At 61.5% G+C, this 24,843-nt stretch overlaps 1 protein-coding gene across 1 annotated transcript; it reads right to left on the bottom strand.

The window, feature by feature from the left end:
* Nucleotides 1-5,830: 5,830 nt before the first annotated feature.
* Nucleotides 5,831-23,911, bottom strand: DAP (death associated protein). Its single transcript, XM_056109077.1, has 4 exons — nucleotides 23,758-23,911; nucleotides 16,133-16,229; nucleotides 7,532-7,574; nucleotides 5,831-7,321 (listed from the first exon to the last, which is right to left on the bottom strand). The coding sequence occupies exons 1-4, from the start codon at nucleotides 23,810-23,812 to the stop codon at nucleotides 7,208-7,210; spliced, it is 309 nt and encodes a 102-aa protein (XP_055965052.1). The 5' UTR covers nucleotides 23,813-23,911; the 3' UTR covers nucleotides 5,831-7,207.
* Nucleotides 23,912-24,843: the final 932 nt, after the last annotated feature.

Here is a 24,843-nt window from a genome sequence, read left to right as displayed (position 1 = left end):
GAAAGTAATGCACATGGAAACACAAGCGAAATGAACAAAACACCAAAATAAAAGGGGTGTGTGTGTGTGTGTGTGTCAGGGGGGTGCTCCCGTGGAAAGTGACTTACTGTCTCCTAGAGCAGGGGTCGGAGCAGCTCTTCAGGCACCCTCCTGGCCACGAGCACACACACGTGCACTCACATGCACGCAAGCACAGGGAAACACCTGTTGTCAAAACGACAGTTTTCTTTCCTAGTCATCGGAACTGTTTTGTGCCTGCAAAGTCATAATCCTTGGTCTTTATTTCCTGAGATTCCGTTTCCTATTTTTCCCCGGGAAGAGGCATGCTTCTGATACTGATGCTTCTGAGAGGAGAGCTGGAGAACTTCATTTACTGAGTTAAAGATGGGCTGTGACGCCAGAGACGAAGCCTTTGGGTGCAGCCTGAGGGGCGCAGTGTCGTCTCAGGCCGCCGCGGTGCCATGAGGTGCCATTTCAGGGTCTGTCCTTGTATTTCCTACAGGCCTGGGGCAGGACGCCCCCAGACTCCGGTCCTTGGGCTTTCCTCCGGCGATGCTCAGGGGTTACTCCTGGCTCTGCACTCAGGAATCACTACTGGTGGTGTTCGGGGGACCCTATAGGATGCCAGAGATCGAACCCGGGTCGACTGCGTGCAAGGCAAACACCCTCCCCTCTGTGCTATTGCTCTGGCCCCAGAGCCCTTTCTACTCTCACCTCTGCCTTTGTGGCCGTGTCACAGGGCCAGGTCTGGGCGGGGGCGGGTCAGGATGTGGCTTTCTCAGGGGGCCTCTCTGGGCGGGCTGGAGTCTCACCCACAGCCTCGGGATTCCGTGGCACGTGGGCGGGCCGGGCAGCCCCGGGGACACAGCGCTGCCACAGCAGCCTCATCTTCGCTGGTGAGTCCAGCTGGGGCGGCCCCGGCCCCTCCATGCACACGCCTTCAGCCCCCACCCCGGCCGTCATACGCACTGGGCCAGCAACGCCTCTTGGAATGTCTCTCTGGAAGTTTCTGTCCAGAGGCAGGGGCGCGAGTGCCTCGTGCACCCCAGAGGTGTGGGGCTGTGATGAGGTGAATGTCTCAGCACGATGCTGGGCCCAGTGCGTGGAGCCGGGTGTCTGCCTTGCTTCCCAGGGCTAGTCGGTTACTGCCGGCAAAGCGCAGGACCGCCAGGCGGACAGTGTCTGGGGCATTGGGGGCGTGGCACCCCCCACCCCCACCCAGGAGCTCAGGGCTGCCCCTGACTCCTCCATCTGTGATAGAAATGGTAGTGGGGAGGCAGCGGGTAGCCAGGGGGTGGAAGGGGAGGAGGTGACCTTTGCCTCTGGGCCTCATCCTCCCACCTGGGGTGCAGCCCTTGGCCCCCGCCGAGGTCCCCCCCGCCCCCTGGACCATGCTGTGCTGCTGACCCCGAGGCCCACCCTCATTCCAGAGATGTCCAGGGAGACCCCCGTCCCATGAGGCCGGCCAGGCCTGTGCCAGCCTGGCAGGGGGGCGTCCCGGGAGTCTTGTCTCGCCCCTTCCATGGGGGTCTGTGGCGTGCTTTCCTGAAGGAAAAGGCCCCCTTGATCTAGGAGTGCATCTGCATCCTCACAATCGCCATCATCCCGTGGGAACTGCTGAGATTCGACCCAGGGCAGCCGGGGGTCACTCTCTGCAGGGGACTGTCCTGTGCCCTGGGGCATTTTTAGCAGCAGCCCTGCGTTGGGCTAAGTACGACCCATGAGCACCCCTTTTCGTCAGGATGAGACCCACTAACACCCCCAGCCCCCTTAGACAATCAGAGTCTAGGGACACAGGCAGGTGTTTGGGGGGAATGTGGAGGGGGCTCCGCAGGTAGACAGCTGATCTGGACATAGTGATGGTCAGTGATTGGCAGGTGTTGGGGGGGAGGGTCGAGGGGGCTCCTCAGGAGACAGCGCTGACCTGGACACAGTGACATAAGCGATTCTGCTCTTAGCTCAGTTCCTGTTCTCGGGACCTCTCTAAAGATTCCCACAAATGGGTTGTGTGATTTGCTCCAAAGTATTGTACTCCCTATTTATTTGCGTCTTTAAACGGTACTGGCTGGCCGTGCTCAGAGGCCACTCCTGGCTCTGTGCTCAGGGGGTCCAGTAGGTGTTGGGGGTCAGACTGGGATGGGACACTTGCAGGGCAAGGGTCAGAGCTCCCGTCCTACCGCTAAGGCTTCTCTGCCCCCACGGCCCTGTTTGAGTTTGTTTGTATAGTTTGGTTTTTGGGCCACACCCTGCAGTACTAGGGCGTTAGTCCTGGCTCGGCACTCAGGCGTCACTCCTGGAGGGGTCAGGGGACATGCGGTCGGGGAGGGGGTGCGTGGATCAGGTGCCCTGCCTGCTGAGCTCTCCGGCCTGTACCCTCCATCTGAGTCACCCAGACCGGCAGCAAGGGACAAGGCAGAAATGTAACCAGAAACGTATCCAGGCTTCTGGGCCGCGTTCCAAACCCTCCAGCTTCCACCAGCTCATCACAGCTGATCAGACCGGACCTTTTCCTGTTGACATATTGCTTCTTGTTTTGCTTCGTCCTTTGTTTGGGGGCCACATCTGGCAACACTTGGGGCTGACTCCTGATTCTGTGCTCAGGGATCGCTGCTTGCAGGGCTCAGGGGACCATGTATGGTGCTGGGGAACCTCACCTGGGCCAGGCCAGCACCCTCCCCGTTAACTCCTGGCTCTGTTTTTGAAAGCATGGCTGATGGACACATCCTAATATTTAGGGCTAAAGAAGATGACGGGGGCGGGGTGTGTTTCTCATCAATGTTTTTTTTTCTTTTCTTTTTGGACCACATCCGGCGATCCGGCGATGCACAGGGCTTACTCCTGACTCTGCACTCAGAAATCACTCCTGGCGGTGCTCGGGGGACCATACGGGATGCTGGGGATCGAATCTGGGTCGGCCACGTGCAAGGCAAACGCCCTACCCGCTGTGCCATCGCTCCAGCCCTTGATGTTGACTTTTAGGAATTCTTTCTAGAAGAGCAAGTTACAAATTAGGACAAGGCAGAGAGACTTTCAGCTGGTCAGAAGATCAAGGTCAAACCAGAGCCCAGAGGTCATTGTCCCTGATGTGGAGACATGGAAAAGTGAGTGACGATGAACGCGTGTGACCATGATCTGTTTTTTGCGTTGCCAGGGAGAGAACCCAGACCTCACACATGCGAGGCCGACACTGTCCCCTCCTGCCACACCCCTCCTCACACGTGGCAGTTCTTTTAATGCATCCACTCAGCGGGCACAGTGCGGACTCCTTACTCTGGAAGATTCTGGGAGGGTGTTCTGGGGGGAGATTCACCGTTAGTGGCACTGAGGTGAAGCAGATGGCAGCACGGATGGGTCTGGGCCTTGTCCCACCCTTCCAAGGCTGTCCCATTCCCAGCACCGCCCAGTGGCAGCTGGCTTTCTGCTCTATGGCTTCAGTCTGCCCCCTGCTGGTCAATGCTGCAGATGTCGTAGTTGCCAGCCTCCTCGAAAAGGAGAGTCAACTCCTAAAACCAACCTACCAATGATCACGCATCTCTCTCTGCCGTGCCTCTATCATGTACGCGTCCATCCGTCTGTACACCCATCCATCCATCCATCCATCCATCCATACACCCACCCACCCATCATCCATCCATCCATCCATCCATCCATCCATCCATCCATCCATCCACACATCCATCCACTCACCCAACTACCTACCCATCCACCCACCCACCCACCCCATCCATCCACTCATCCACCCATCCATCCACCCATCATCCATTCATCCATCCATCCATCCATCCATCCATCCATCCACACATCCATCCATCCATCCATCCATCCATCCATCCATCCATCCACTCATCCATCCATCCATCCACCCACACACCCATCCATCCATCCATCCATCCATCCATCCATCCACCCACCCATCCATCCATCCGTCCATCCATCCATCCACACATCCATCCATCCATCCATCCATCCATCCATCCATCCATCCATCCATCCATCCACTCATCCATCCATCCATCCACCCACACACCCATCCATCCATCCATCCATCCATCCATCCATCCATCCATCCATCCAACCATCCATCCACCCATCCATCCTGTCCATTTACTTTTTTTTTGTTATTTTTTGGGTCACACCTAGCCGATGCTCAGGGGTTACTCCTGGCTCTGCACTCAGGAATCACTCCTGGAAGTGCTTGGGGGACCAAAAGGGATGCTGGGAATCAAACCCGGGTCGGCCACGTGCAAGGCAAATGCCCTACTCTACTCGCTGTGCTGTCTGTCGCTCCAGTCCCCAATCCTTCCCATCTACTTTTGCATCTGCATTTCCTTCTTTGTACCAATCGACACCCCAGGGGGGGCTGTCTTTCTGGAGACCCCCCTGAATGTCACAGCAACTGAGGAAATGAAAGTGGCTGTGGCTCTGGTGACTGTCCCCTCAACCCCCCCTTCCGAGCAGATGGCAGAGGGTGCCCGCTGGGGCGGTTATGCAATGCTTTGTCTTGCTTTTGTTTTGTCACTGTTGAGAAGCCCAGCAGGATGCCAAGTCCTGGGGAGAAAAACCCTTTATCTGGGGTTTGTGGAAAGCAGAATTTCACCGGTGGGGAAGCTGGGCAGGTGGGGGATAGGAAGAGTGGAGGGCGGAGTCCAGGGTACACTGGGGGATCAGTCAGCAGAGTGACGGCCCCTCCCCTGCCTCCTGCCTGCCCTAAGGTCAGGGATGGGGCTCCGAGCCTGGCTGGGCTCCCCACTTTGCTGTGGTCTTTCCTGCCCCAGGCCTGCTTTCCATGGGGCCACGGGTCTGTGGCCATGGCAGCCCGGCTCCCCAGAGGCCCCCACGGGCTCAGCTGTGCACACTCCAGGGGGTTCAGGCCGGGACCTTACACGGGACCCGGGCAGTCGGCACTTGGTGCCTCAACCCAGGCTCCCACCTGCCGTCCTGCCAGGCTGGACCTTCCATCCCTGGGCCCTGCTCCTACACAGACTCGCCCCCACCGCCAGGGAAGGCCCCGCTGTGGCACTCGTGGCCGCCTTCCATCCTCTCTCCTCTCCCCGAGCACGGCTAAGGGCAGGCCGGGTGCAGCACCCCAGACACCTGTCCATGCCACCCTGCGAGCGCCAGGCGGGCTGTCCGTACAGCTGTTTCCTTGGCTTAAAGCGGTTTGTTCTTTCCTTTAAGACCTTGTGCCCGGCAGTGCTCAGAGCTTGCTCCTGGCTCTGTGCTCCTGCATCCCTCCTGCAGTGCTGGGGATGGGGCCATGCAAGGCAAGCAACCCCCCCCCCCCCCCACTGTCTCGTCTCCCCTTCCCCAGGGCATCATTTATAACCGGAGCCTCGGGACAGAAGATGCGTCAATTCAGAGTAAAGTGTTCCGCCCCCCTTCCCCCACGCTCTGGACCCTGGGGAGACTGCAGCTCTCCGCCAGCCTCTCCCAGGGCCCCAGGTACCTTGGGTGGGGGTGACAGTCTTGTCCCTCACCAGCCTCCAGCTCCCCAACTCACCACTATTTTGGGGGCAGGGTCAGACCACATCCAGCAGTGCCGGGGGGGCTATTCCTGGCTCTGTGCTCAGGGCGACCCCTGGTGGCGCTCTGGGGATTTGCAGCCGCGTGCAGTTGCTGCGGTCTGCACTCAGATGCCTTCCCAGATGTCCCGCCTCTCCTGTCCGGCCGCCCCTCTGTAACCAGGGGTCAGCTGCCGGGCGGAACAGCACCAGGCGCCGGGCACCCACCCTGGCTTGCTTGGTCCCTAGGAACGAGCCATTATGTAAACGTCCGGGCACCCCAGAGAAGGGCAAGGCACAGTCTGAGACAGAGAGAACCAGGATAAGGGTCCAGGCGCTTTATTAGAACCGTCTGATTCCTGCTGCGGCTGCCACTGGCCTGTCCCAGGGGAGATCTGCACCCAGAGCCCAGCGGCAGCCGGAGCAGGGGGCGGGCAGGAGGCAGAGAGAGCCAGGAGGGGTCTTGGCTGCTGGCAGTGGCAGGCTGGGCACAGTCTGAGCGAGTGCCCGGAGATGGAGGAGGCTGCCGACCAGCCGCAGAGGACCCCAGGTTTTGGCGATCGATCGGGGACCCCAGACTCCACAGCACAGGACCCGCCTCCTAGGGCCCGCGATGGTCCAGGTGCGTCTCCTGCTGGCTGCCCTCGCCCCGTCCAACAGTGCCCATTCAGTGATCCAGGTACCCAGAGACCCCTCCCGGGGCTGGTCCCGGCCCTGGGCAGCCACGGCCTCGGGCGGCTCTGTGCTGGACACCAGCGCAGGAAGGGCAGAGCTCTGGACATGGCCGGCGGAGGGGCTGGGGGCCACTGGCCGACCCACGGCTTGGAGCTGTCCCGGGGAGAACACAGTTCCAGAAGCAGTGGGAAGTCTGCTGCCCCGGCCCAGCTCACGGCAGCTCTGCAGGTGACCGCTGGACAGCGCGGGGGACCGAAGGGTTGGGTTTCCGGTGAGACTGGTCTGGGGCCATGCTGGGACCCCTCTGGGCCAACTGCCTACACTCGTGTCCAGCCAGAGACTCCTGGGACAGAGCGTGCGGGAGGAGGGGAGGGTGGGAGAGTGGGCGGGCTGCGTGCCACCCTGGGCGGGAACGCTCTCTCGTCCAATGCCAAGCACTCCCTGCCCACCCCTCAAAGCCTGAGCTGGTCCCCCATCTTAATCCAATCTTCCAAAATCTGTGCTTTCTGGTGTGTATGTGTGTGTGGGTAGAGGGAGGGGGCTTCACCCAGGTGGTGCCCAGGGGCTATTCCTAGCTGTGCTCAAGAGCGACCCCTGGTGGTGCGCAGGGAAACATGTGGAGCTGGGATTCCACCGGGGTCGGCCGGGTGCCAGGCAAGTGCCTCTACCCCTGTACTATCATCTCTCGGCCCCTGTTTTTCTTGGGGGGTGGTTGTGTCATACCCAGCAATGCTGGGGTTGAGACCAAAGCATCCCCGTGGGCACAGGCACCCGGGCACTCGGGCCCTGCTCTCTCTGCCCTGGGCCTGACACGCAGTGATGAGCCACACAGATCCACGGCGACTCTGGGTCAGCTGCCCTGGACGTGGGTCTCAGCCCCTGCCCAGCGGCCCTTGTTGGGGGGAACACGATGCTTTTCCAAAGGCGACCAGGTGTCCTGGGCTGAGGCCAGGGCTTCAGGCGGAGGGGGGCCTCCGGGGGCGGGCAGGGGGAGACGCTCCTTGTGGCGGGGCACGGGGGCCGGGGGGCGGTCACTTGCGGGGCTGCTGGATGTGCTGGGTTCTTGGGCACGGGTGCTTGTCCATGGAGGCGCGGGGCTTCTGGTGGGCCACCTGGGCAGCTTCCGGGGGGAAGTCTCTGTCGCCCTGCGGGGGGGACATGGGCGGGGCGGGGAGGTCAGTACAAGGGAGGGCCCCACACCCCCATCCCATTGCTCTGTCTGCTCGGGGCGAGGGGCCTAGAGGGGCCCAGTGCTGCCATCTCTGATGTCCTCGCCAGGACAAGGCCCCCTGCCCAGCCCCAAGCCCACCCCCACCCCCCACGCTCCTCAGCTGAGCGGCACAGCCGGTGCTTACCCGGGCCATGACTCCAGAGATGAACACGGTGGGCTTAGGGGGGCTGGAAGACAAGAAGGACATGGTGTCAGCAGGACGCTTCACGGGGGGGGGGGGCACAGGAGGGGCTTGGGGTCACGGAGGAGGAAGCGGCTGGGAGCTCTTCATCACAGCCCTGGGGCTAGGGTCCACCTGCAGGGTCCCCGGGATTTGGGGTGGCTTCAGACAGGGTGGGAAGGGTCCTGTGGCGGGCACTTTCTGGCCACCGGGTGCTGACCTGCCCTTCTGGCCTGGGGTTAATTCATTTAGACGAATACTATCCTCAGTACCAAAGAAGCCATCATCAGCATGGCAGGCAGGTGACAGGGACACATCTCGGGGGACCTGGCCATCAGTGTGGTGTCACCAGGGGCGGGTGCAGGGGCGGGGCTTCCCCACAAGGTGGCGCTGTGGCTCCTTCCGGTTGGCAGCGGGAAGGCCCAGGAATCTCCCAGCTGGGAGATTCTGCCCAGGAAGAACCGCACAGGGCTGGGTGGGGACCCCAACCCCCCCCCCCCCCCACCCAAATTTTGTACGTGTCTAAGCATGTGGTGATGCAGAAAACCTGGGGTTTGCCTGCCCGGGGCCTGCTGCAGGGCGACGTGGCTGGGTCAGCCATGCTGTGGGCAGCACATGCTGAGTCTCAGGGAGAAGCCCCAGGGTCATCTGTGCGGCCCCTCAACTAGCCCCTTGGCCACCCGAGTTTCATCTCCAGGAAGTGCCGGGGAGTGGGCAGTGGCAGCTGTGCCAAGCTCTGGATCTTGGGTCCGGTTCCACGTGTGCTTTAGGGGAGGGTATGTCCCTGGTGGACAGGCCAAGGACAAGCTTCCCTCCCTTCGTTTGGGGGCAGGTGGAGGTCCAAACCCTGCAATGCTCAGGGCTGACTCCTGGCTCTGTGCTCAGAGAGCACTCCTGGTGGGACTCGGGGACAATAAGGGGTCCCAGGGGTCAAAGCTGGGTTGTGTGGAAGACAAGCGCCCTCCCTGCTGTACTAGTACTCTGGAACCAAAGAACTGTCTTTCTTTCTTTCTTTCTTTCTTTCTTTCTTTCTTTCTTTCTTTTGCTTATTGGGTCACACCTGACGATGCTCAGGGGTTACTCCTGCCTCTGCACTCAGGAATTACTCCTGGCGGTGCTCAGGGGTTACTCCTGGCTCTGCACTCAGGAATTACTCCTGGCGGTGCTCAGGGTACCATATGGGATGCTGGAAATTGAACCCAGATTGGCTGCATGCAGGGCAAACGCCCTACCCACGTGCTAGTGATTCAGTCTCTCTCTCTCTCTCTCTCTCTCTCTCTCTCTCTCTCTCTCTCTCTCTCTCTCTCTCTCTCTCCTTTCTCTCTCTTTCTCCTTTCTTTCCTCCTTTCCTTTCCTGTCCCACCTGGCGATGCTCAGGGGCTAGTCTTGACTCTGAACTCAGGAATCACTCCAGCCACCCGTGGCCAGTGTGAGCTGTGAGCGAGCTCCCCGGGGCTGCCAGGATGCCCTGACTCCCGGACCTACACACTTTCCTTCTCTCCTTCCCTCTGCCGGCTGCGTGGCCCCTCCTAGGCCTCCTGCCTAGGGGCCTCCTTAAAAGGTAAAGGTAAAGGCCCTCCCGTTGTTCATTGATTTGCTCGAGCGGGCCCAGTAACGTCTCCATTGGAAACTTTGTTGTTACTGTGTCTGGCATATCACGGGTGGCTTGCCAGGCTTTGCCTTGCGGGCGAGATACTCTCGGTAGCTTGCCGGGCTCTCCGAGAGGGGCGGAGGAATCGAACTCGGGTCGGTCATGTTGGCTGCGTGCAAGGCAAACGCCCTACCGCTGTGCTATCGCTCCAGCCCTTCCTCCCCTCTCGGAGAGCTTGGCAAGCTACTGAGAGTATCTCGCCCACATGGCAAAGGGGCCTCCTTAGCTTTCCCAAAACAAGGCAACACTGTAACCCTGCGGGTTCCCGATACATCCTTGCAGACCTTTCTTTCCCTGCAAAGTTGGAAACAAACTATCTGGTGATTGGCCCCTGTGGACTGGCCCGTGTGGATGCCCACAGGAGCAAGGGGCCTGGAGGGACAGAGCTCCCAGTGGTCGGCTGCTCGCAGGGGAAGGGGTGCCGAGCCTCTGGATCTGGGTACCCCCCACCTGTGCCCCCACTGGCTCTGTGCCCCAGGGTCCTGAAACAGTGCCCCCAACTGAAGTCACGGGGACCGGGTGAGCTGTCCGGGGACTCCCAAGTCCCGGCTCACACTTGAGTGTGTCTGGTCTAGAGTGTCGCTTTCTCCTCGGCCCAGGGCTGCGGCCCCAAGCTGGGGGACAGTATCTGTAGGGCAAGGCGGTCCTGTCCTCCAAGCTGACCTCCCAGACCGCGGCTGTCCAGGAAAGCCGCAGACCTGAGGGCCCAGCTCGAGGGTTCACGCCCCGCTAGCCTGGTCCCATTTCTGGCGCTGCTGGAGTGATCCCTGAGCACAGAGCCAGGAGTAACTCCAGAGCATGGCTCCGCCCCGAGCTTCCTGCCCCTGCACCTGCCCCCCGAGCATAGCTGGCTGTGACCCCAGACCTTCTCTGCCCCCAAAGGAGAGAAGCCAAGAGAGACAGGCACGTCTGCAGGGCTGGTGTCCACATGACTAGGCGTCCTGGCAGCAGCCCTGCCCACTACCCCGCCCGACCCACTCCTGTATCTCATGCCGATGGCCGTGGGCAGACGCGTGGGGTCTGCACACCCCCAGACCTCACGGGGCCAAGTCTGAAGGGACGGTGAAGCCAACAGACAAATGGGGTCCCAGCCAAGCCCTCGGGCCCAGTTCTGCATACCGTGACCACCAGGGCAGGTGCTGGGGACTCAGACAGGACCCACCTCGCCCAGCGGCTGGCCCTGAACCCACTCCTCACCTGCTGCCAGGGAGGCAGAGTCCCGCCTCCCAGTGTCAACAGGGACACGGGCTGATTCCCCCGTTTCCCACCCAGGCCGGGGGCAGGTGGGGGGGACACACACACACAGTGGCTGAGCTGACCCGATCCCCCTCCTGATCCCAAGCAGGTGTCCTGACACTTCCAAGCCCAGGCTCGGCCCGTCTGCCCAGGCCTGCCCACGGCCACCCCGAGCTACGGGCAGCAGCAGAAACGACACTCGGTGTTTGTCCTGGCCGGGCGCCGCCTTGCTTGCCCCTGGGAGGCGTGGGGCTGAGTGACGGCCGTTTTCCACTGGCCATGAGTCACCAGCGGTGCCCGCGCGCCAACTTCCTTTTGTTTGTCTGTCCCGAGCCGACGCCTCTGCCTTGGGGCTTCTGAGGAACCCTCGGCATGGGGGCTCCTTGCAAACGCAGCACCGGGCTGTTCCCACGAGGACCAATGATGCTCGGTGTCTCTGGGGGGCCTCAACCGTGCGGGGCTGAGGGTCACGGACTGACTCGTAAAGTCTCTCAGCGTCTCCGGTGCTTCCAGCCCAGGGCTGGAGACAGCCACTGCGCCTGAAGCCTTGCAAAGTGAAATTACATGTTCATGTCCCCCCGTGGCTCCCCCCGAGTTTTCGGTGGCCAGAATGGGGGTGCAGGGCACGGTGGCGGAAGGCTCTGGAATCAGGCCCCGGGACTTCAAACTGACGCTGCCCGCTCCCCTGAGTCTTGAGTCCGTCATCAGAGGTCCCAGCTGTGGCCTGAGCCACACAGAGCAGGTCCCCCGCCTGCCCGATGGGGGAGGGGCTGAGACAAGGCACGGGATGGGGCGTCTGTCATTACTTGGCCGCTGGACGCCGGTTACACGCTGGGCAGCAAAGACGGCTGTGGAAACCCCCCTGCTCAGGACCAACGGAGGTGGGACATAACCAGAGTCCAACCGACAGACAGGACGGCGGGGAGGGCTCCTGCCTCCTCACACACAGCACACCTGGGTTTGATACCGGGATCCCAGAGGGTCCCAGAGCCCTGCCAGGAGAGAGCCCTGAGCACCGCCAGGTGTGGCAAACATAGAGGTGAGACATAATCAGGGGTTCCACACGCCGTGTGACCGACACTTTCAAGATGGATCAAAGTTCCATGAGAAACAGGCCAGACCCTGCTTGGGGACATTCCATAGACAACTGCTCCTCTCCCCAGGGGGCTTGTAAACTGGCCACCAGAAAGGACACTGTAATTTTGGTCTGTTTGGGGTCACACCCAGCTGATCTCAGGGCTCATTCCTGGCTCTGTGCTCAGGAATCTCTCCTGTGGAATGGGGTGCCAGGGAGGGGCCCAGCTGTTCTCCTCTCTCTCTCTCTCTCTCTCTCTCTCTCTCTCTCTCTCTCTCTCTCTCTCTCTCACACACACACACACACACACACACTCACACACACACAGGAGTCACGATTACAGGCAGAGAACACAACAACTCTTTGTTGGCCATTTCCTGCCTTTCCCACAGAGTGGAATAATTTCTGAAAACGGCAGAGATCCCCTGAGCGTGACAGGGCTGGGAGGGAGACAGATGGGGGGGGGACAAGCGGCCCCTCTCAAGGGGGAGCCCTGAGAAATGCAGAGCCTCAGGCCCCGGCCCACATGATCCCCAGGGGACGGGTGAGAGCGTCAGGGGGAGGGAGGTGCTGTGGAGGGGTGAGGAGGGCTGCTGTGGCAGGGGTGAGGACCGCCGGGCAGATTCAGCCTCAAGATCCCAGCCCAGGCAGGGTCTACAGCACTCAGGGAGCTTCCCCGTGGCTCAGAGGCTGGAGGCCCCAGGGGCAGGGAGGAGGAATGGGGTGCTTGGGGCTCATCTGTCTCACCCGGTACCCCTAGATCCCCGGAAGCTGACGTTGTGTCCACGCTGGCCACCTGCAGCACCCGTAGATAGCCCCTCACTGCTGTCTCGGACCCCCGAGACCCCTGGTAGGTGACCTGTCCCTCAGAGCCCAGCTGAGGTCTGGGAGCTCTGACTCTCGGCCACCAAACATCCAGCTCACACCCTGCTCTGCATCTGTCGGGTGGCTCTGGGCTGGAGGACGCTCACCGCGGCGTTAGGAAGCAAAGTCTCGCGTAAACTGACCGTGGTAGAGAAAAGGCCTGGGAGGGCTGCACGAATCGGCAAAGGAAGTTCCTGAGCTTCGGAAACGGTCCCAGGATGGGGGAAGGAGAGACACATGCCTGCACTCGCAGTGGACACGGGCTCAGGGCACTCAGCGTGGGTCTGCGCTGCCCAGTGGGGCTTCGGACCACCCCCACAGATCTCAGGGGCTTCTGCAGGTTCTGCACTCAGGAGTGACCCCTGACGGTGTTCGGGGGTGGAACCAGGCACCACCTCACTCCTGGGCTCCCCGGCCCCCCAACCCCTGGATTCGGCACTTCCCCTTATGCTGGAGGGGGTGGTACTTGGCTGCAGGCTGACTGACCGTCACCGGCTCAAGGTCCTGGGTCCGGGTCCTGCGTACGGAGCCCAGCCTCCTCCTCCTTTCAGGAGTCTCATAACACAGCTGACCTTGGGGAGCAGGGGAAGAGCCGCACCCCTACTTCACCCTGCACAGAGCCCAGGCCCTCGAGCTGCGCTAAAGCAATCAGGAATGAACTGAAACCAACCTTTCCAAAGGGAAAAGTGGATTCACACAGACACACACAGATAAACAGAAACACACACAGATACACACAGAGACATACACAGATACACACAGAGACATACACAGATACACACAGAGACATACACAGATACACACACAGACACACAAACAGACAGACACACATATACACAAAAACACACACAGACAAACACAGATACACAGACACACAGATACACAAACAGACACACACATAGATACACATAGACACACAGACACATACAGATACACAGAAACACACAGACACACAGATACACAGAAACACACACAAACACAGACATAGACACAGACACAGGTGTACACAGACACACACAGATACACAGACACACAGACACACAGACACAGGCACAGACACACAGTCAGACTCACACACATACACAGACGCACAGATACACAGATACACAGATACACACAGACACACAGATATACACACAAACACACAGAAACAGACACATATACACAGACACACAGACATATACATAGACACAGACATGCACACAGACACACAGAGACACACACACATAGATACACAGACACACACAGATACAAATGCACAGATACACAGCAACACACAGAGATACACACATGCACAACCCACTCTGGATCAAAGGCTAGCAGCTGCACTTTACACCAGCACCAGCCCCCGTGGCCCGTCAGAGCCGCCCTCACATAGAGACATACACAGACACACACACACACACACACACACACACACACACTGAAACTCATACTCAGACTCCTCCTTCCCTCCCTCCCTCTGTCCCCTCCCTCCTTCCCTCCCTCTCTCCCTCCTTCCTTCTCTCTGTCTGTCTCTGTCTCTGTCTCTGTCTCTCTCTCCCAGCATCTTAAAACAATCTGCCCACACAGGAAACTGTTTCTACGTCTCCGGGAAATGGCAGGATGAAGGGAGTAAGAGCAGCATCAATATTTGGAAGGGAAAACAAGGATGAGAACATGCTGTGGGTTTTTTCCTTTTCTTGGTTGTGGGTCACATCGTGACCCTCAGACACCCTGGCTGTTCCTTCTCTGTCACCAGGCTCTGGCTCCCGACTGACTGCCGGGGGGGGGGGGGGGGGGGGAAGCTGCTGAGGCGTCTGTGAGGCAAAGCTTCGTGTCCGTGTGCAGAGCCCTGCGTCTCCCAAGGAAAGAGCGTCTAGGTCCCACCCGGAGGACGCTGCACTCCGGATCAGGGCAGACTGGCCTGACCGGCCCGGGCCCGTGTGAGCCGAGATCACCTGCTGCGACGGCTCAGGGGGAGTCACAGGCACCTGTCGCCAGACTCTGCAGGTCAGCGCACCTTTGCACCTGCCTGGCAAACCTGTGTCTTTCCTGATGCCTTCTCACACGTCCGGGGCTGCCGCGGTCAGGAGTCAGCCTAGCTCTTGGGTGGCTGGAGCATTCCACCCACCCCGTCAGCTCCCAGGGGGACCCCCCAGAACCAGTGACCCGAGCTGGAATGCTGGCCCTGCCATGCATGTGCTGTGTGTCGCTGGGAAAGTCCCTGCACCTCTCTGATCTGAGTCACAGAGAAGAACATGGTTGCCTGGAAGGGTGAAAATCAAGAAGCGATGCTGACAAGGGGAAAAGAAGGCAGAGAGGGGTGGGCAGCTAAGGAGCTCCCTGGACAGTGCTCTAGGAAGAGGGGGGCAGCCAAGGCGCTCTCCCAAACAGTGCTCCGGGAAGAGGGGACAGCAAGGAGCTCCCCTGGGCAGTGCTCTGGACAAGCAGCTGTGGCCTGGGGTGGGGGGGAGCAGTGATAGCGAGAAACCCACTCTCCATCTGCCCTCCGGGACACCCGGGCCCACAGCGGTGGGTGCTGTGGAGGTTACTCCTGGCTCTGTGCTCAGGAGTCACAGCTGGAGGTGCTCAGGGGGCAAATGGGATGCCGGGGATCAACTGGGTGGGCCACGTGCAAGGCAGGGCCCTCCCCGCTGTGCCCCGGCCCTGGGTCCGCAGTTCCTGCTTCTCCCTCCGGGAGGCTTCCTGAGCAGCTCCGGAACCGCAGGGAGCAGGAACGAGGGCAGCGCCGACCATCTCCCTGGCACGGTCTCTGGGTGGGCCGTCTAGTGGTGAGCTGCGGGTCACTGGTGGGCCTGGAGGGTCAGCAAGGGCTGCCCAGTGGTGACCATGGGTCACTGTTGGCCTGGAGGGTCAGTCAGCCTGGGCCGTCCAGTGGTGACCACAGGTCACTGGGGGCCCGGAGGGTCAGCACGGGCCGTCCAGTGGTGAGCCTGGCCAAATGCAGAGTGCTCCCCTGCATGGGCTCCAGGAGGGCCCAGGGGGGCACCAGCCCAGCCACCTATACCCCCTCCTCTGGTGCTGGGGACCAGGGGGGGTTGGGGGGGCTGAGGGGAGCTGGTGTGGGCTGGGGAATGGTCCCCTCCAGGTGCCCTGGGCCACACAGGGGTGGGAGAAACCTTTGCGTGTAGCGTCCGGGACCCTCCCAGAACCACAGAGAGGGGTCTGCAGGGCGGGAGCATTGGGCAGGGCACAGAGCTGGCACTTAGGGACCCAGAGGCCGTGACCTTCCCGGCCAGAGCACTGAGACAGTCCAAACACTCGTGAAGGTTTCTCCTGGGTTTGTTGTTTAAATGTGTCCCAGACTCACACGGACAGACACACGGTCTGGGGCGTGTTACACGGTCTATCCGGGCTGTGTACCAGGCTCTGCTGACCCAGCCCTGCTGAGTCTGTGGTTCCCACCGGTTCCCAGCAAAGCCCTGGTCACACCCTCAACCACTCTCCCCTGGCAGTGTCCCTGGCCACACCCTCCCCCAGCAGCACAGACAGTCGACATCCGTCACCCCAGGCCCAGGTGAGGATGTTGCACAGGACCCCAAGAGACTTGCTAGGCAAGGGGCTGAGGTGACGCCACAGAGAGACCCTCAGGCCCAGACCCCGGCCGGGACATGCAGGGCAGGACGCTGGGCCCACGGGCTTGGCTCAGACCCCCCAGCACACACAAGGCAGAACACCGGGCCTCACGCGCTCGGCAGACACTGGACGGCGCGCGGTGGGTGACCCACGCCCCCACCTGGGACTCTCCCACTCCTGCTCGTCCTTGTCCTTGTCCTCTCTGCCGTCCCCGGAGTGAGGGTGCTTCTGCACGATCCGCATCCCGCCGGCCTTCACTGAAACGAGAAGAGGGAAGAGTGAGCATGAACAGCGCAAGCAGTGCCCGGGGGCGCGGCTACCTGGGCAGGGGACACGGTGAGTGGTCGGGGAGAGCACAGTCCTGACTGGCACCCACTCAGCACCCAGCACCAGCACCCAGCGCTCAGCGCTCAGCACCCGGCACCAGCACCTGACACCCAGCACCAGCATGGACCACTTAGCACCAGTACCTAGCACTCAGTACCAACACCTAGCACCCAGCACCTACCTAGCACTTAGCACCCTGCACCTCCAACCCAACACCCAGCACTTGGCACCTAGCACCCAGCACTCAGCACCAGCATCTAGCATTCAGCACCCTGTACTCAATATCCAGCAGCACCCAGCACCCAGCTCAGCCTCCTCCCAAGCCACTCAGACACCCCCATGCGGTGCTGTCGCTGCGCTCTCCAGGGGGCACCAGGGCAGGTCTGACACGGACTGCGCAACCTGGCCACCAGGTGGCACCCTCTCCAGGCCGCAAGCAGGCAGACACCTCCCAAGCCCATCCTGTCGTGGTTTTGCAAAATCCAAGATGCGTTTTAAGTTCTGTTTCCTGGGCCACGCCAGGGGTGCTCATGGGGTCTGCCTTCTCTCCACTCACGGATCTTGCTTTTTGTTTTGTTATGTTTTTGCTTTTCTGGGTCATGCCTGGCGATGCACAGGGGTTACTCCTGGCTCTGCACTCAAGAATTACTCCTAGCAGTGCTCAGGGGACCCTATGGGATGAGGGGTATCGAACCTGGGTTGGCCGCGTGCAAGGCAAACGCCCTCCCCGCTGTATGATCGCTCCAGCCTCAGATTCAGTTTTGGTCATTTGCTTTCCATGTCCCGCGTGATATTCCCCTCAGCGCCCTCCGCCCTGTCTGAGTGGGTGTCCCTCTTGCCCCGTGCTCTCGCCTCTCTCTGTCCCTCCTCCCTGCCCTCACGGCAGTGTCCAGCCGGGGCTCCATCCCTCCACGTGCTGGTTCTCCCTGTGGGGGGTGGTCTGTGGGGACTGGACCACAGGCCACCTCCCTTTGCAGAAGAAAGGTCACCTGCCACGCTGGGATGGCCCACAGCCGGTGGCAGCCCTGGGGTGGGCAGAGAACTCATCTCTGCTGCTAAAAACCCGGACTGCGGCGGGTAGTGGGTCCGATCGGGGCCATTCGGAGAGACGCCAGTTTGCAAACGCTCGGAACCATCCACGACACTAGCAAAGCCTCCTGGCCATCCCCCTCCCTCGGACGTTCCCCCCCCGCGGGGGAGTGACATGGCAGCCCCACGTCCGCCTCTCCGGGAAGGGAAGCTCTCCCCTCCAGTGCTGCCCTAACTCGATTAGCTGCCCGCTCCCTCCTGGTGCGAGCCGTGACGAACGCAGCCCCAAGGAGCGGGAATTACGACAGTCACTCAGGCAGAGGCGGCTTCGTCTTAACTCGCCGGCCTGCCAAAACACATGACACTGCCGATTTATCGTGGCTGTCTGAGAGGCGCCCCGCGGGGAGGTCGAGGGGGAAGAATCCTGCAGAGTCACTGGCCAGCAGGGACTTTTTTTTTTTTTAATTTTTTTTTGCTTTTTGGGTCCTACCCGGTGATGCTCAGGAATTATTCCTCCAAGTGCTCGGGGGACCATATGGGATGCTGGTCGGAACTAAACCCGGGTCGGCCGTGTGCAAGGCAAATGCCCTCCCTGCTGTGCTCTCGCTCCAGTGCCAGCAGGGATTCTTGTGCGAGAGACGTGAGCAAGAAGCCTGGGGGTGGCCGCTGGATCGCCCAAGTGAGTTTCAGAGGTGAAGGGTTCCGAGTTCCCTCTCAGTCAAAGGACCCCGCGGGCCCTCCAGGGGGACGGGGCCAGGGGCCAGATCTCGGGGCGCAGATGTCTGCCGTGCGGGAGTACCCGGAGAGGTGTGTGGCGTTGTGAGGGAGAGGCTGGCATGTGCGTGCAGGTGAGATGCTGATTGGAGCCAAAAGTGAGGGCAAGGGCTGGGTCCTCACAGTCCCCACTGCACCGAGAGCTGACGGGTGCCTCTGGGCTCAGAGCCGAATTAAATGAGTGACCGCTCCCCATCCGAGGGTGAGACTGCAGAAGCCGGGGACAAGGCACGCAGCAGGCCAACACGGAAGGTGGAAGGTGCGGGCGCTGCTCGCGGGGAAAACGGGCCAGGCTGGAGGCGGGGGAGGGGGGGCTGCAAGGAGCAGGAGCGGTTGACCAGGGCAGGGAGGAAGGGGACAGCTGCGTCCCCATGCTGCTTCTTGCCTCAGTGACCGGGGAGCCGTGGGGAGGCAGAGATGGAGGGCTGGTCTCCTCCAAGTACCGGGACGCCTCCCCCTGCCCGGGGCAGGCCTTGGACACAGATGAGTCTCCCGAGTCTGCAGGACCAGAAGCCAGCAACGGCCTGGGCTTCCGGAAGGCTGTTCCTAGGCTGGAAGAATGCTGACGAATTTTAGGTTGGGTGGGGAGAGGGGAGATGGGGTCACACCCAGCGGAGTTCAGGGCTTACTCCTGCCTTATGCTCAGGGCCCACTCCTGGAGGGGCGCAGGGGACCAAAAGCAGTGCCAGGGGTCGGACTGTGGCTGGTCACCTGCAGGGCAAGTGCCTCCCCTCTCTACTTTCACTCTGGCCCGGGAACATGGGGAGACAGTCGAGTGAAGTGTGGTGACAGTCGAGTGAAGCCCAGAAGAAAGAGGCTCAGGGTGGGTGACAGCGCCCCTCACACTGCCCCGTGATACGAGGGGCCCTGGCCAAGGCGAGGGGCAGTACTAGACTCAGGTGCAATTGGTGCCTGTATGTGTGTGTGGGGGGGGGGGGAGGGGGAGGTGGGGTTTCTGTGTGTTCGTTTATAGGAAGTAGATTTCCAGGGGGACCCTGAGTAGCTTCCCCTTCCTTTGGACCATAATAGGTTTGGTCCAAAGGACCAAGAGGTTTGAAACCCGCTGCCCAGGGCTGGGAAGCTCTTACCCTTCTCCTGATCAGAGGCACGATCCCTGCGCAATCCCCCCCGCCCCCGCCGGCAGCCTCCTGTACTCGTGGAGGTTGGCACCACCCGGGCACAGACCCAGTCAAGAACACGTCTCCGCAGCCCGACAAAATCAGCTCAGTGTCCACACTTGCTAATCTGAGTAGTTCTGATTTGACTCATCGGACAGCCCGGGAGGAACCCAAGAGCTGGGGGATTTTCCCGTCTTTGTGTTTAATGCGGTAAGAGACGAACCAGCTCCCCTCGGTACCCAGAGTGGGGGTGACCTGAAACTGCGGCCCCCAGCCCCGGGACATAATTCGAGGGAATTGTCACCAGCAGCTTTTTAGTTTTGCAATCTCCTAAGTGGTACCCAGGGGCCCCTCCCAGAGATTTTCAGCCAGCTGGGCTGGTGGTTCACGTTGAAGGTGTGCAGAGGCGGTGCTGCGGGGCTGGGCGTTGGCCAACGGTGCAGGGGATCAAACCAGGGTGAGCCACATGCAGGCACCCCACCCCCCAAGTTCCTGGTATTGGGGAGGGTCAGTCCTGGGACCATCAGAATGATTCAGCCTGTTTTGCAGGAGGGGAAGGGATATCCATCAGTGCTCAGGGTGTACTCCTGTCTCTGCCCTCAGGGATCACCCCTGGCAGGGCTTGGGAACCCTATGTGGTGCTGTGGTGCCAGGGATGGGACCCGGGTCTATCGTGTACCAGACAACCCCCCCCACCCCCCCCACCCCCACCCCGCTGCTGGGCTATCACTACAGGTCCCAGGGGTTTGTTTGGCTAATCTTGGCCGCAGCCACGAAGCCGTACACAAGAGTGCCCAGGGGCTGCTCCAGCTGGGGCCAACCACATGTGGGACAAGCCCCTGACCCCCTGCTCCGTCTCTCCGGCCCCTCCACCAGTGCTCAAAGTTCTCTTTCTCCCTTTCCCCCTCCCTCTCTCTGTCTCTGTCTCTGTCACTCTCTCACTCTCCATACCCTGTTGATCCTGCTGACTGATTTATTTTTTTAATTTGTAGGGGGGGGAGTAAAATATGGGACCTGGATGGCTGGTTCTCAGAACTGGAAAGCCAGCAGGAGACAAGCTCTCTCGCTCGCTCTCTCTTTTTTTTCTCTCTCTCTCTCCCTCTCTCTCTCTCCCCCTCCCTCTCTCTCCTTCTCGCTCTCCCCATCCGCTCTCTTTTTTTGGCAAGGGGAGCGCCCAGCCACGTTGGAAGCCGAGGGGTCCCTCCGGGCAATGCTGGCCTGACGGATGATTCCTGGACCCAGGGATGCTGGGGACCCCCAGGGCTGCCCCCATGAACCGACCCTACATCCCTTTGGGTTTTTCCCGGGTCCCTCCCGACTCCTTCCCTCCACCTTTCCCCGGCTGCTGCTCTCCGAGGGCTGCCCTGCACTCCTGGGTCTCTGCCCCACACACGCTGTGGAACGGGTTTGGTTTTCTCCTGCTCATCAGGTTTTACTGCCAGGGGGGCCTTCAGGCAGGCGGGGGGGGGGGTGGCAGGGAGCCGGGAAGCTTCTTTCCCTCCCCCATACCCCGCAACCTCACCCTCAGCACGGCTGGTCCCTCCTTCCAGCATGATGGTGGCTGAGCTCCCTGTCCGCAACAGGGCAGGGATGGGGTGGAGAGGGGACCCCCAGCAGGCAGCTCTGCTGGGGGCACGGACTGGGACAAGCTCCGAGAAGCTCACTAGGAACTACGAAGTGGAGTATGGGGGCAAGGGGCAGGTCGGGAAGATCCAGCATGAGAAAGACAAGAGAGACCAGGAGAGGGAGCTGGGGGCCGGTGGGGGGCACGGACACACACTGCCCTTCACACGGCGGCGATCACCAGTGAGCACTGAGGGAGAGGAAGAGAGGTCTGGAGGGAAGCTCCGTTTCCAGTCGAGGGTTACAGCCTGGAATGCTCTTATATAATAATATAAGGCCCTCCCATTGATCGTCGATTTGCTCGAGCGGGCCCAGTAACGTCTCCATTGGAGACTTTGTTGTTACTGTGTTTGGCATACCGAATACTCTTGGTAGCTTGCCGGGCTCTCCGAGAGGGGCGGAGGAATCGAACTCGGGGCGGCCATGTTGGCCGCCTGTAAGGCGAACGCCCTACCCGCTGTGCTATCGCTCCTTTCCCAGAATGGAATGCTCTTAATTTATAGTTAAGTATTAGGGAGCTTTGGCATGGCTCATTTTGATGTCAGGGTAGCTCACAGCTTGCCCTGGGTCCATCCAGGCCCTCGTTGGGACCCTGCTTTTGGGGTGCTAGGAAGTAAGGGCAACTGAGGCTCAAGTCGAGAGAGCAGATGCCCAGGAGTGAATGTCACTCGGAGCCAACTAACTCCCAAGTTACAAAAGCAGAGAATTACCATCTTCTTGTGTCCAGACCAAAAGAACATTGCTCTGAAGTAACCAAGATGCAAAGGGCATAAGGAGAAGAGAAAAGCAATATTTACAAGTTAACAGCGTCTGATTAGGAGACAAAGGTGATTGACTGGTTGGGGGAACAGAGCACGGAGAAAGAGGAGAAAGAGGTTACAGATAAACCGAGGTATGGGAGTGCCTCAGGAGCACTGTGAATGGGAGCAATCCACAAACCCAAGCTCCCTGCGGCCAGGGAGGAAGGACAAACCAATGTTATCCTACACGGCCCCATTCCCAGGCTACAGTTCTCAGTTCTGAGTAGTGCTCTGGGTTTGGGGGTGGGGGCGGGGTTCCTCAGTTTTGGTTTTCGCTGAGTTTCCGGACAGAAAAGGCTTTCACTTGGCCTCTGTCCCATGGGGAGGGTGGGGCGCCATGCAGGGCGGGGTGCTGGGGGGCAGAGCACCGTGACCCCCACAGGCCCTGTAACCTGCATCATCTGTGCCCGGGGCCAGCCCCTTCTTCCACCTCTGCCCAGGTGACCAGCCTTGGAGGGACAGGGATGAGGACGATGCTGGTGAGGACACCTCTCTGAGGCTGCCAGCTAGCTGGGGGGGGGCCTGGAGCCAGTAGGACCCACCTGAACACCAGGAGTGGAGGATGGGAGAGTTGCCCAAAGCGGGGAACCCCGCGAGCAGGAGGCAAGCGCTGTCCCACCCAGGGACCTTCCAGAGGTCACCTGACAAGGCCCAACCCTCACAGAGCAGTAGGATTGTGTCCGAGCCAAGCGTCCACCATCAGAACGTGAGACCCCCAAGTTCGCTGTCCCACTGACCCCTGTGGCCAGGCTCCTTCTGCCTCAGACCTAAGTGGGCTACTTATAAGTCACAGGGTGAAACACAGTGATTCATGGAAAACCCGAGTTCCGGAAGTTTCTCCCCGGAGTTCACGGCCCCCGTGTTGAGCTGGGGTTGTGGACACGCCTCATGTTGTGTGTGTCTGGGTTCCTTCCAGGTGGCATCGCCCAGTGGACCGTCCACATACACCCCACCCTCGCCCTGCAGGGACTTGGGGATCTGGGGCGGCTGCTGATCACACCATCGGCACAAGGAAACGTTCCGCGTCTCCAGCCGCCCAAGCTGGTGGACATTGGGTCATTTGGGGGGGTGGGGCAGGAGTGAAAGGTGGGCTTGCTTAGAGGAAAACCCTCAGGGGAAGCTCTCATTTCCCCAAAGGAACAACGCCCACAAACCAAGCTAGCCTCCCTGCCCACACTGCCCCCAGGTGCCCAGGGCTGTGCAGCCGACTTCCTTCCTCGGGGCAGTGACTAGTCCCGGGGAGCCTCCGCACCCCCTTGGGGAATGCCACCCGCTGCCTGCCTGGCCAATTCCACGCTGCTGCCGTCCCCAGGGTCCAGTTAGATTTAGTGCCCAAAGGCGGGGCAGCGGGCAGGGGCACCCACGCTGCCAGGCTCCGGCAAGGCCTTTTGCTGCCAGGAGCCCACCTCCGGCCACCGACTGGCCCACAGAGCCAGGACCCTCCCCAACCAGCCGCACCTCTGCTCTGGGTGCGACCCAGAGGCCAGGTTCGTGTTCCTCCCCGGGAAGGGCAGGAGAACCAGCCTCACGGTTTGCAGAGTCGGGAGGGCAAAGGGTGTGGGGGAGTGGACCGAGGGCAGGCCCAGAGCTCCATTTTCTAGGAAAGCGGGGGCCTTCCTGGCCTTCTTCGGGTGGGAATTCCAGGGGCCGGAACCACAGGACCCGAAGGCCCTTTCGGAGCCGCAGCTGCGGGAGCACAGAGCTGGGGGCGCGGAGTGGGCCCGAGGGACCGGGCGGGGGGGACGCAGAGTGGGCCCAGCGATTTGGGGGGGTCCGTCTGTCCTGGCCGCCCACCAGCAGCCCCGCCCCCGCCCCCGCGGCCCGGGACCCCCCCAGTCCGGCCCGGACACCCGCTTTTCCGAAGCCGAGCAAGGCGGCGCCCCAACTTCTGCGGCGTCTTGGGAGGGAAGAGGCTGAAGTTGTGCAACTTCCTCGAGTTACTCGGATCTGCACCCACGCCCCGAGGTCTGCGACCCTCGGGAGACTTGAAGGCCACGACGGTCCCGGCAGCGTGGGGATGCAAGCCCTCCCCGGCCCGAGTGTGGACACCCGTGTCCCCCCCGCCGCCCCTCCAACCCCCCGCGCAGGACCCCCGGGGGAGACCGAGTCCGTACCGGCGGGCGGGTGTCCGGCCTTGGTCTCCTGCTTGCCCTCGGGAGGCGAAGACATGGTGCGAGCGGCTGAGTGTCCGCGGGACTGCAGCGGCGGCGGCGAGGCGCGGTGGACGCGGGCGCGGGCGGGCGCGGGCTGGACCGGCCACCTGGAGGGGGCGTGGCCGCTGCGCGCTACGTGGCACAGCCCCGCCCGCCGACCCGCGGGCGCGCTGACGTCAAGGCCACGCCCACCTCCCGGCCTCGGCCCCGCCCCGCGCCTCTAGGATACGTCCCTCGCGGTCTCGGCCCTGCCCCGCCGCCTCTAGGCCACGCCCCTCTCCACCGCCCTCGGCACCCGCCCCGCCCCTCTAGGCCCCGCCCCCTCGCCTTCGCCCCGCCCTGCCCCTCCAGCCCACACTCCCTGGCCCGCGCCCCGTCCCTCCAGGCCCCGCCCCTCGACCGCCCCCGAGCCTATAGGCCACACCCCTCTCGGCCTCGGCCCCGCCCCGTGTGCTGAGCAGGCGCAGTTGGCGCTGCCACGTTGGAGCGCGGGAGGCGGCTGGCGGGTCTGCGGGCACGGGGCCCGGGCGGACTTGGGGCTGGCAGGGCAGGGCCTGGGGGGTAGCGGATGCACGCCAAGCCGGATGCTCCACGCTGGCGGCGTTGGAGCCGAGCCGCTCCCTTGTGGGCCTGTGGGAGGCTCCCGGACCCCACGGATGCTCTGGCCTCCTGCACGCACACTTGAAGGCCCCAAGGAGGCGAGGCATGTGCGACCCCAGCACCCCAGCGGGGGCACCCGGAATAGAGGGAATTGGCCGCAGAGCCTTGCCTCCACGGGGAAGGCTGCACCTTTGCCTGTGTCCACGCTCTGCCCGGTGTCGGGAGACTGGATCCTGGCCACCAATGACCCCTGGCTTTATTGGGTCGGGTCCCTCTAGCCTCTCCAAGTGCGCTGCGCCCCAGCCAGCCTCTCCAGCACCAACTCCCCCTCCTGTGGGACTAGCGTCCCCCCACTCCCTCCGTGTTCTCACACCATCCTCAACCCAGTTCAGCTGCCAACAGGCCCTGCCCCTTGGCAGGGAGACCTCTGCAGGGAGAGTCCTTTCC

The sequence above is a fragment of the Sorex fumeus genome, unplaced genomic scaffold (genome assembly GCF_029834395.1).
Source record: "Sorex fumeus unplaced genomic scaffold, SorFum_2.1 ptg000264l, whole genome shotgun sequence".
In the NCBI taxonomy this organism is placed as follows: Eukaryota; Metazoa; Chordata; class Mammalia; order Eulipotyphla; family Soricidae; genus Sorex; species Sorex fumeus.
The sequence above is the reverse complement of the archived record's forward strand: the minus strand, read 5'-3'. Positions and strand labels throughout refer to the sequence as shown.

What these genes read in the sequence shown, in the direction of transcription:
- DAP (XM_056109077.1), bottom strand. Translation starts at nt 23,812, where the DNA reads ATGTCTTCGCCTCCCGAGGGCAAGCAGGAGACCAAGGCCGGACACCCG. An exon ending in GGCCGGACACCCGCCCGCCG is followed by an intron (nt 16,230 to 23,757) that starts GTACGGACTCGG and finishes TTCTCGTTTCAG; the next exon opens with TGAAGGCCGGCGGGATGCGG. An exon ending in CAGGAGTGGGAGAGTCCCAG is followed by an intron (nt 7,575 to 16,132) that starts GTGGGGGCGTGG and finishes CTTGTCTTCCAG; the next exon opens with CCCCCCTAAGCCCACCGTGT.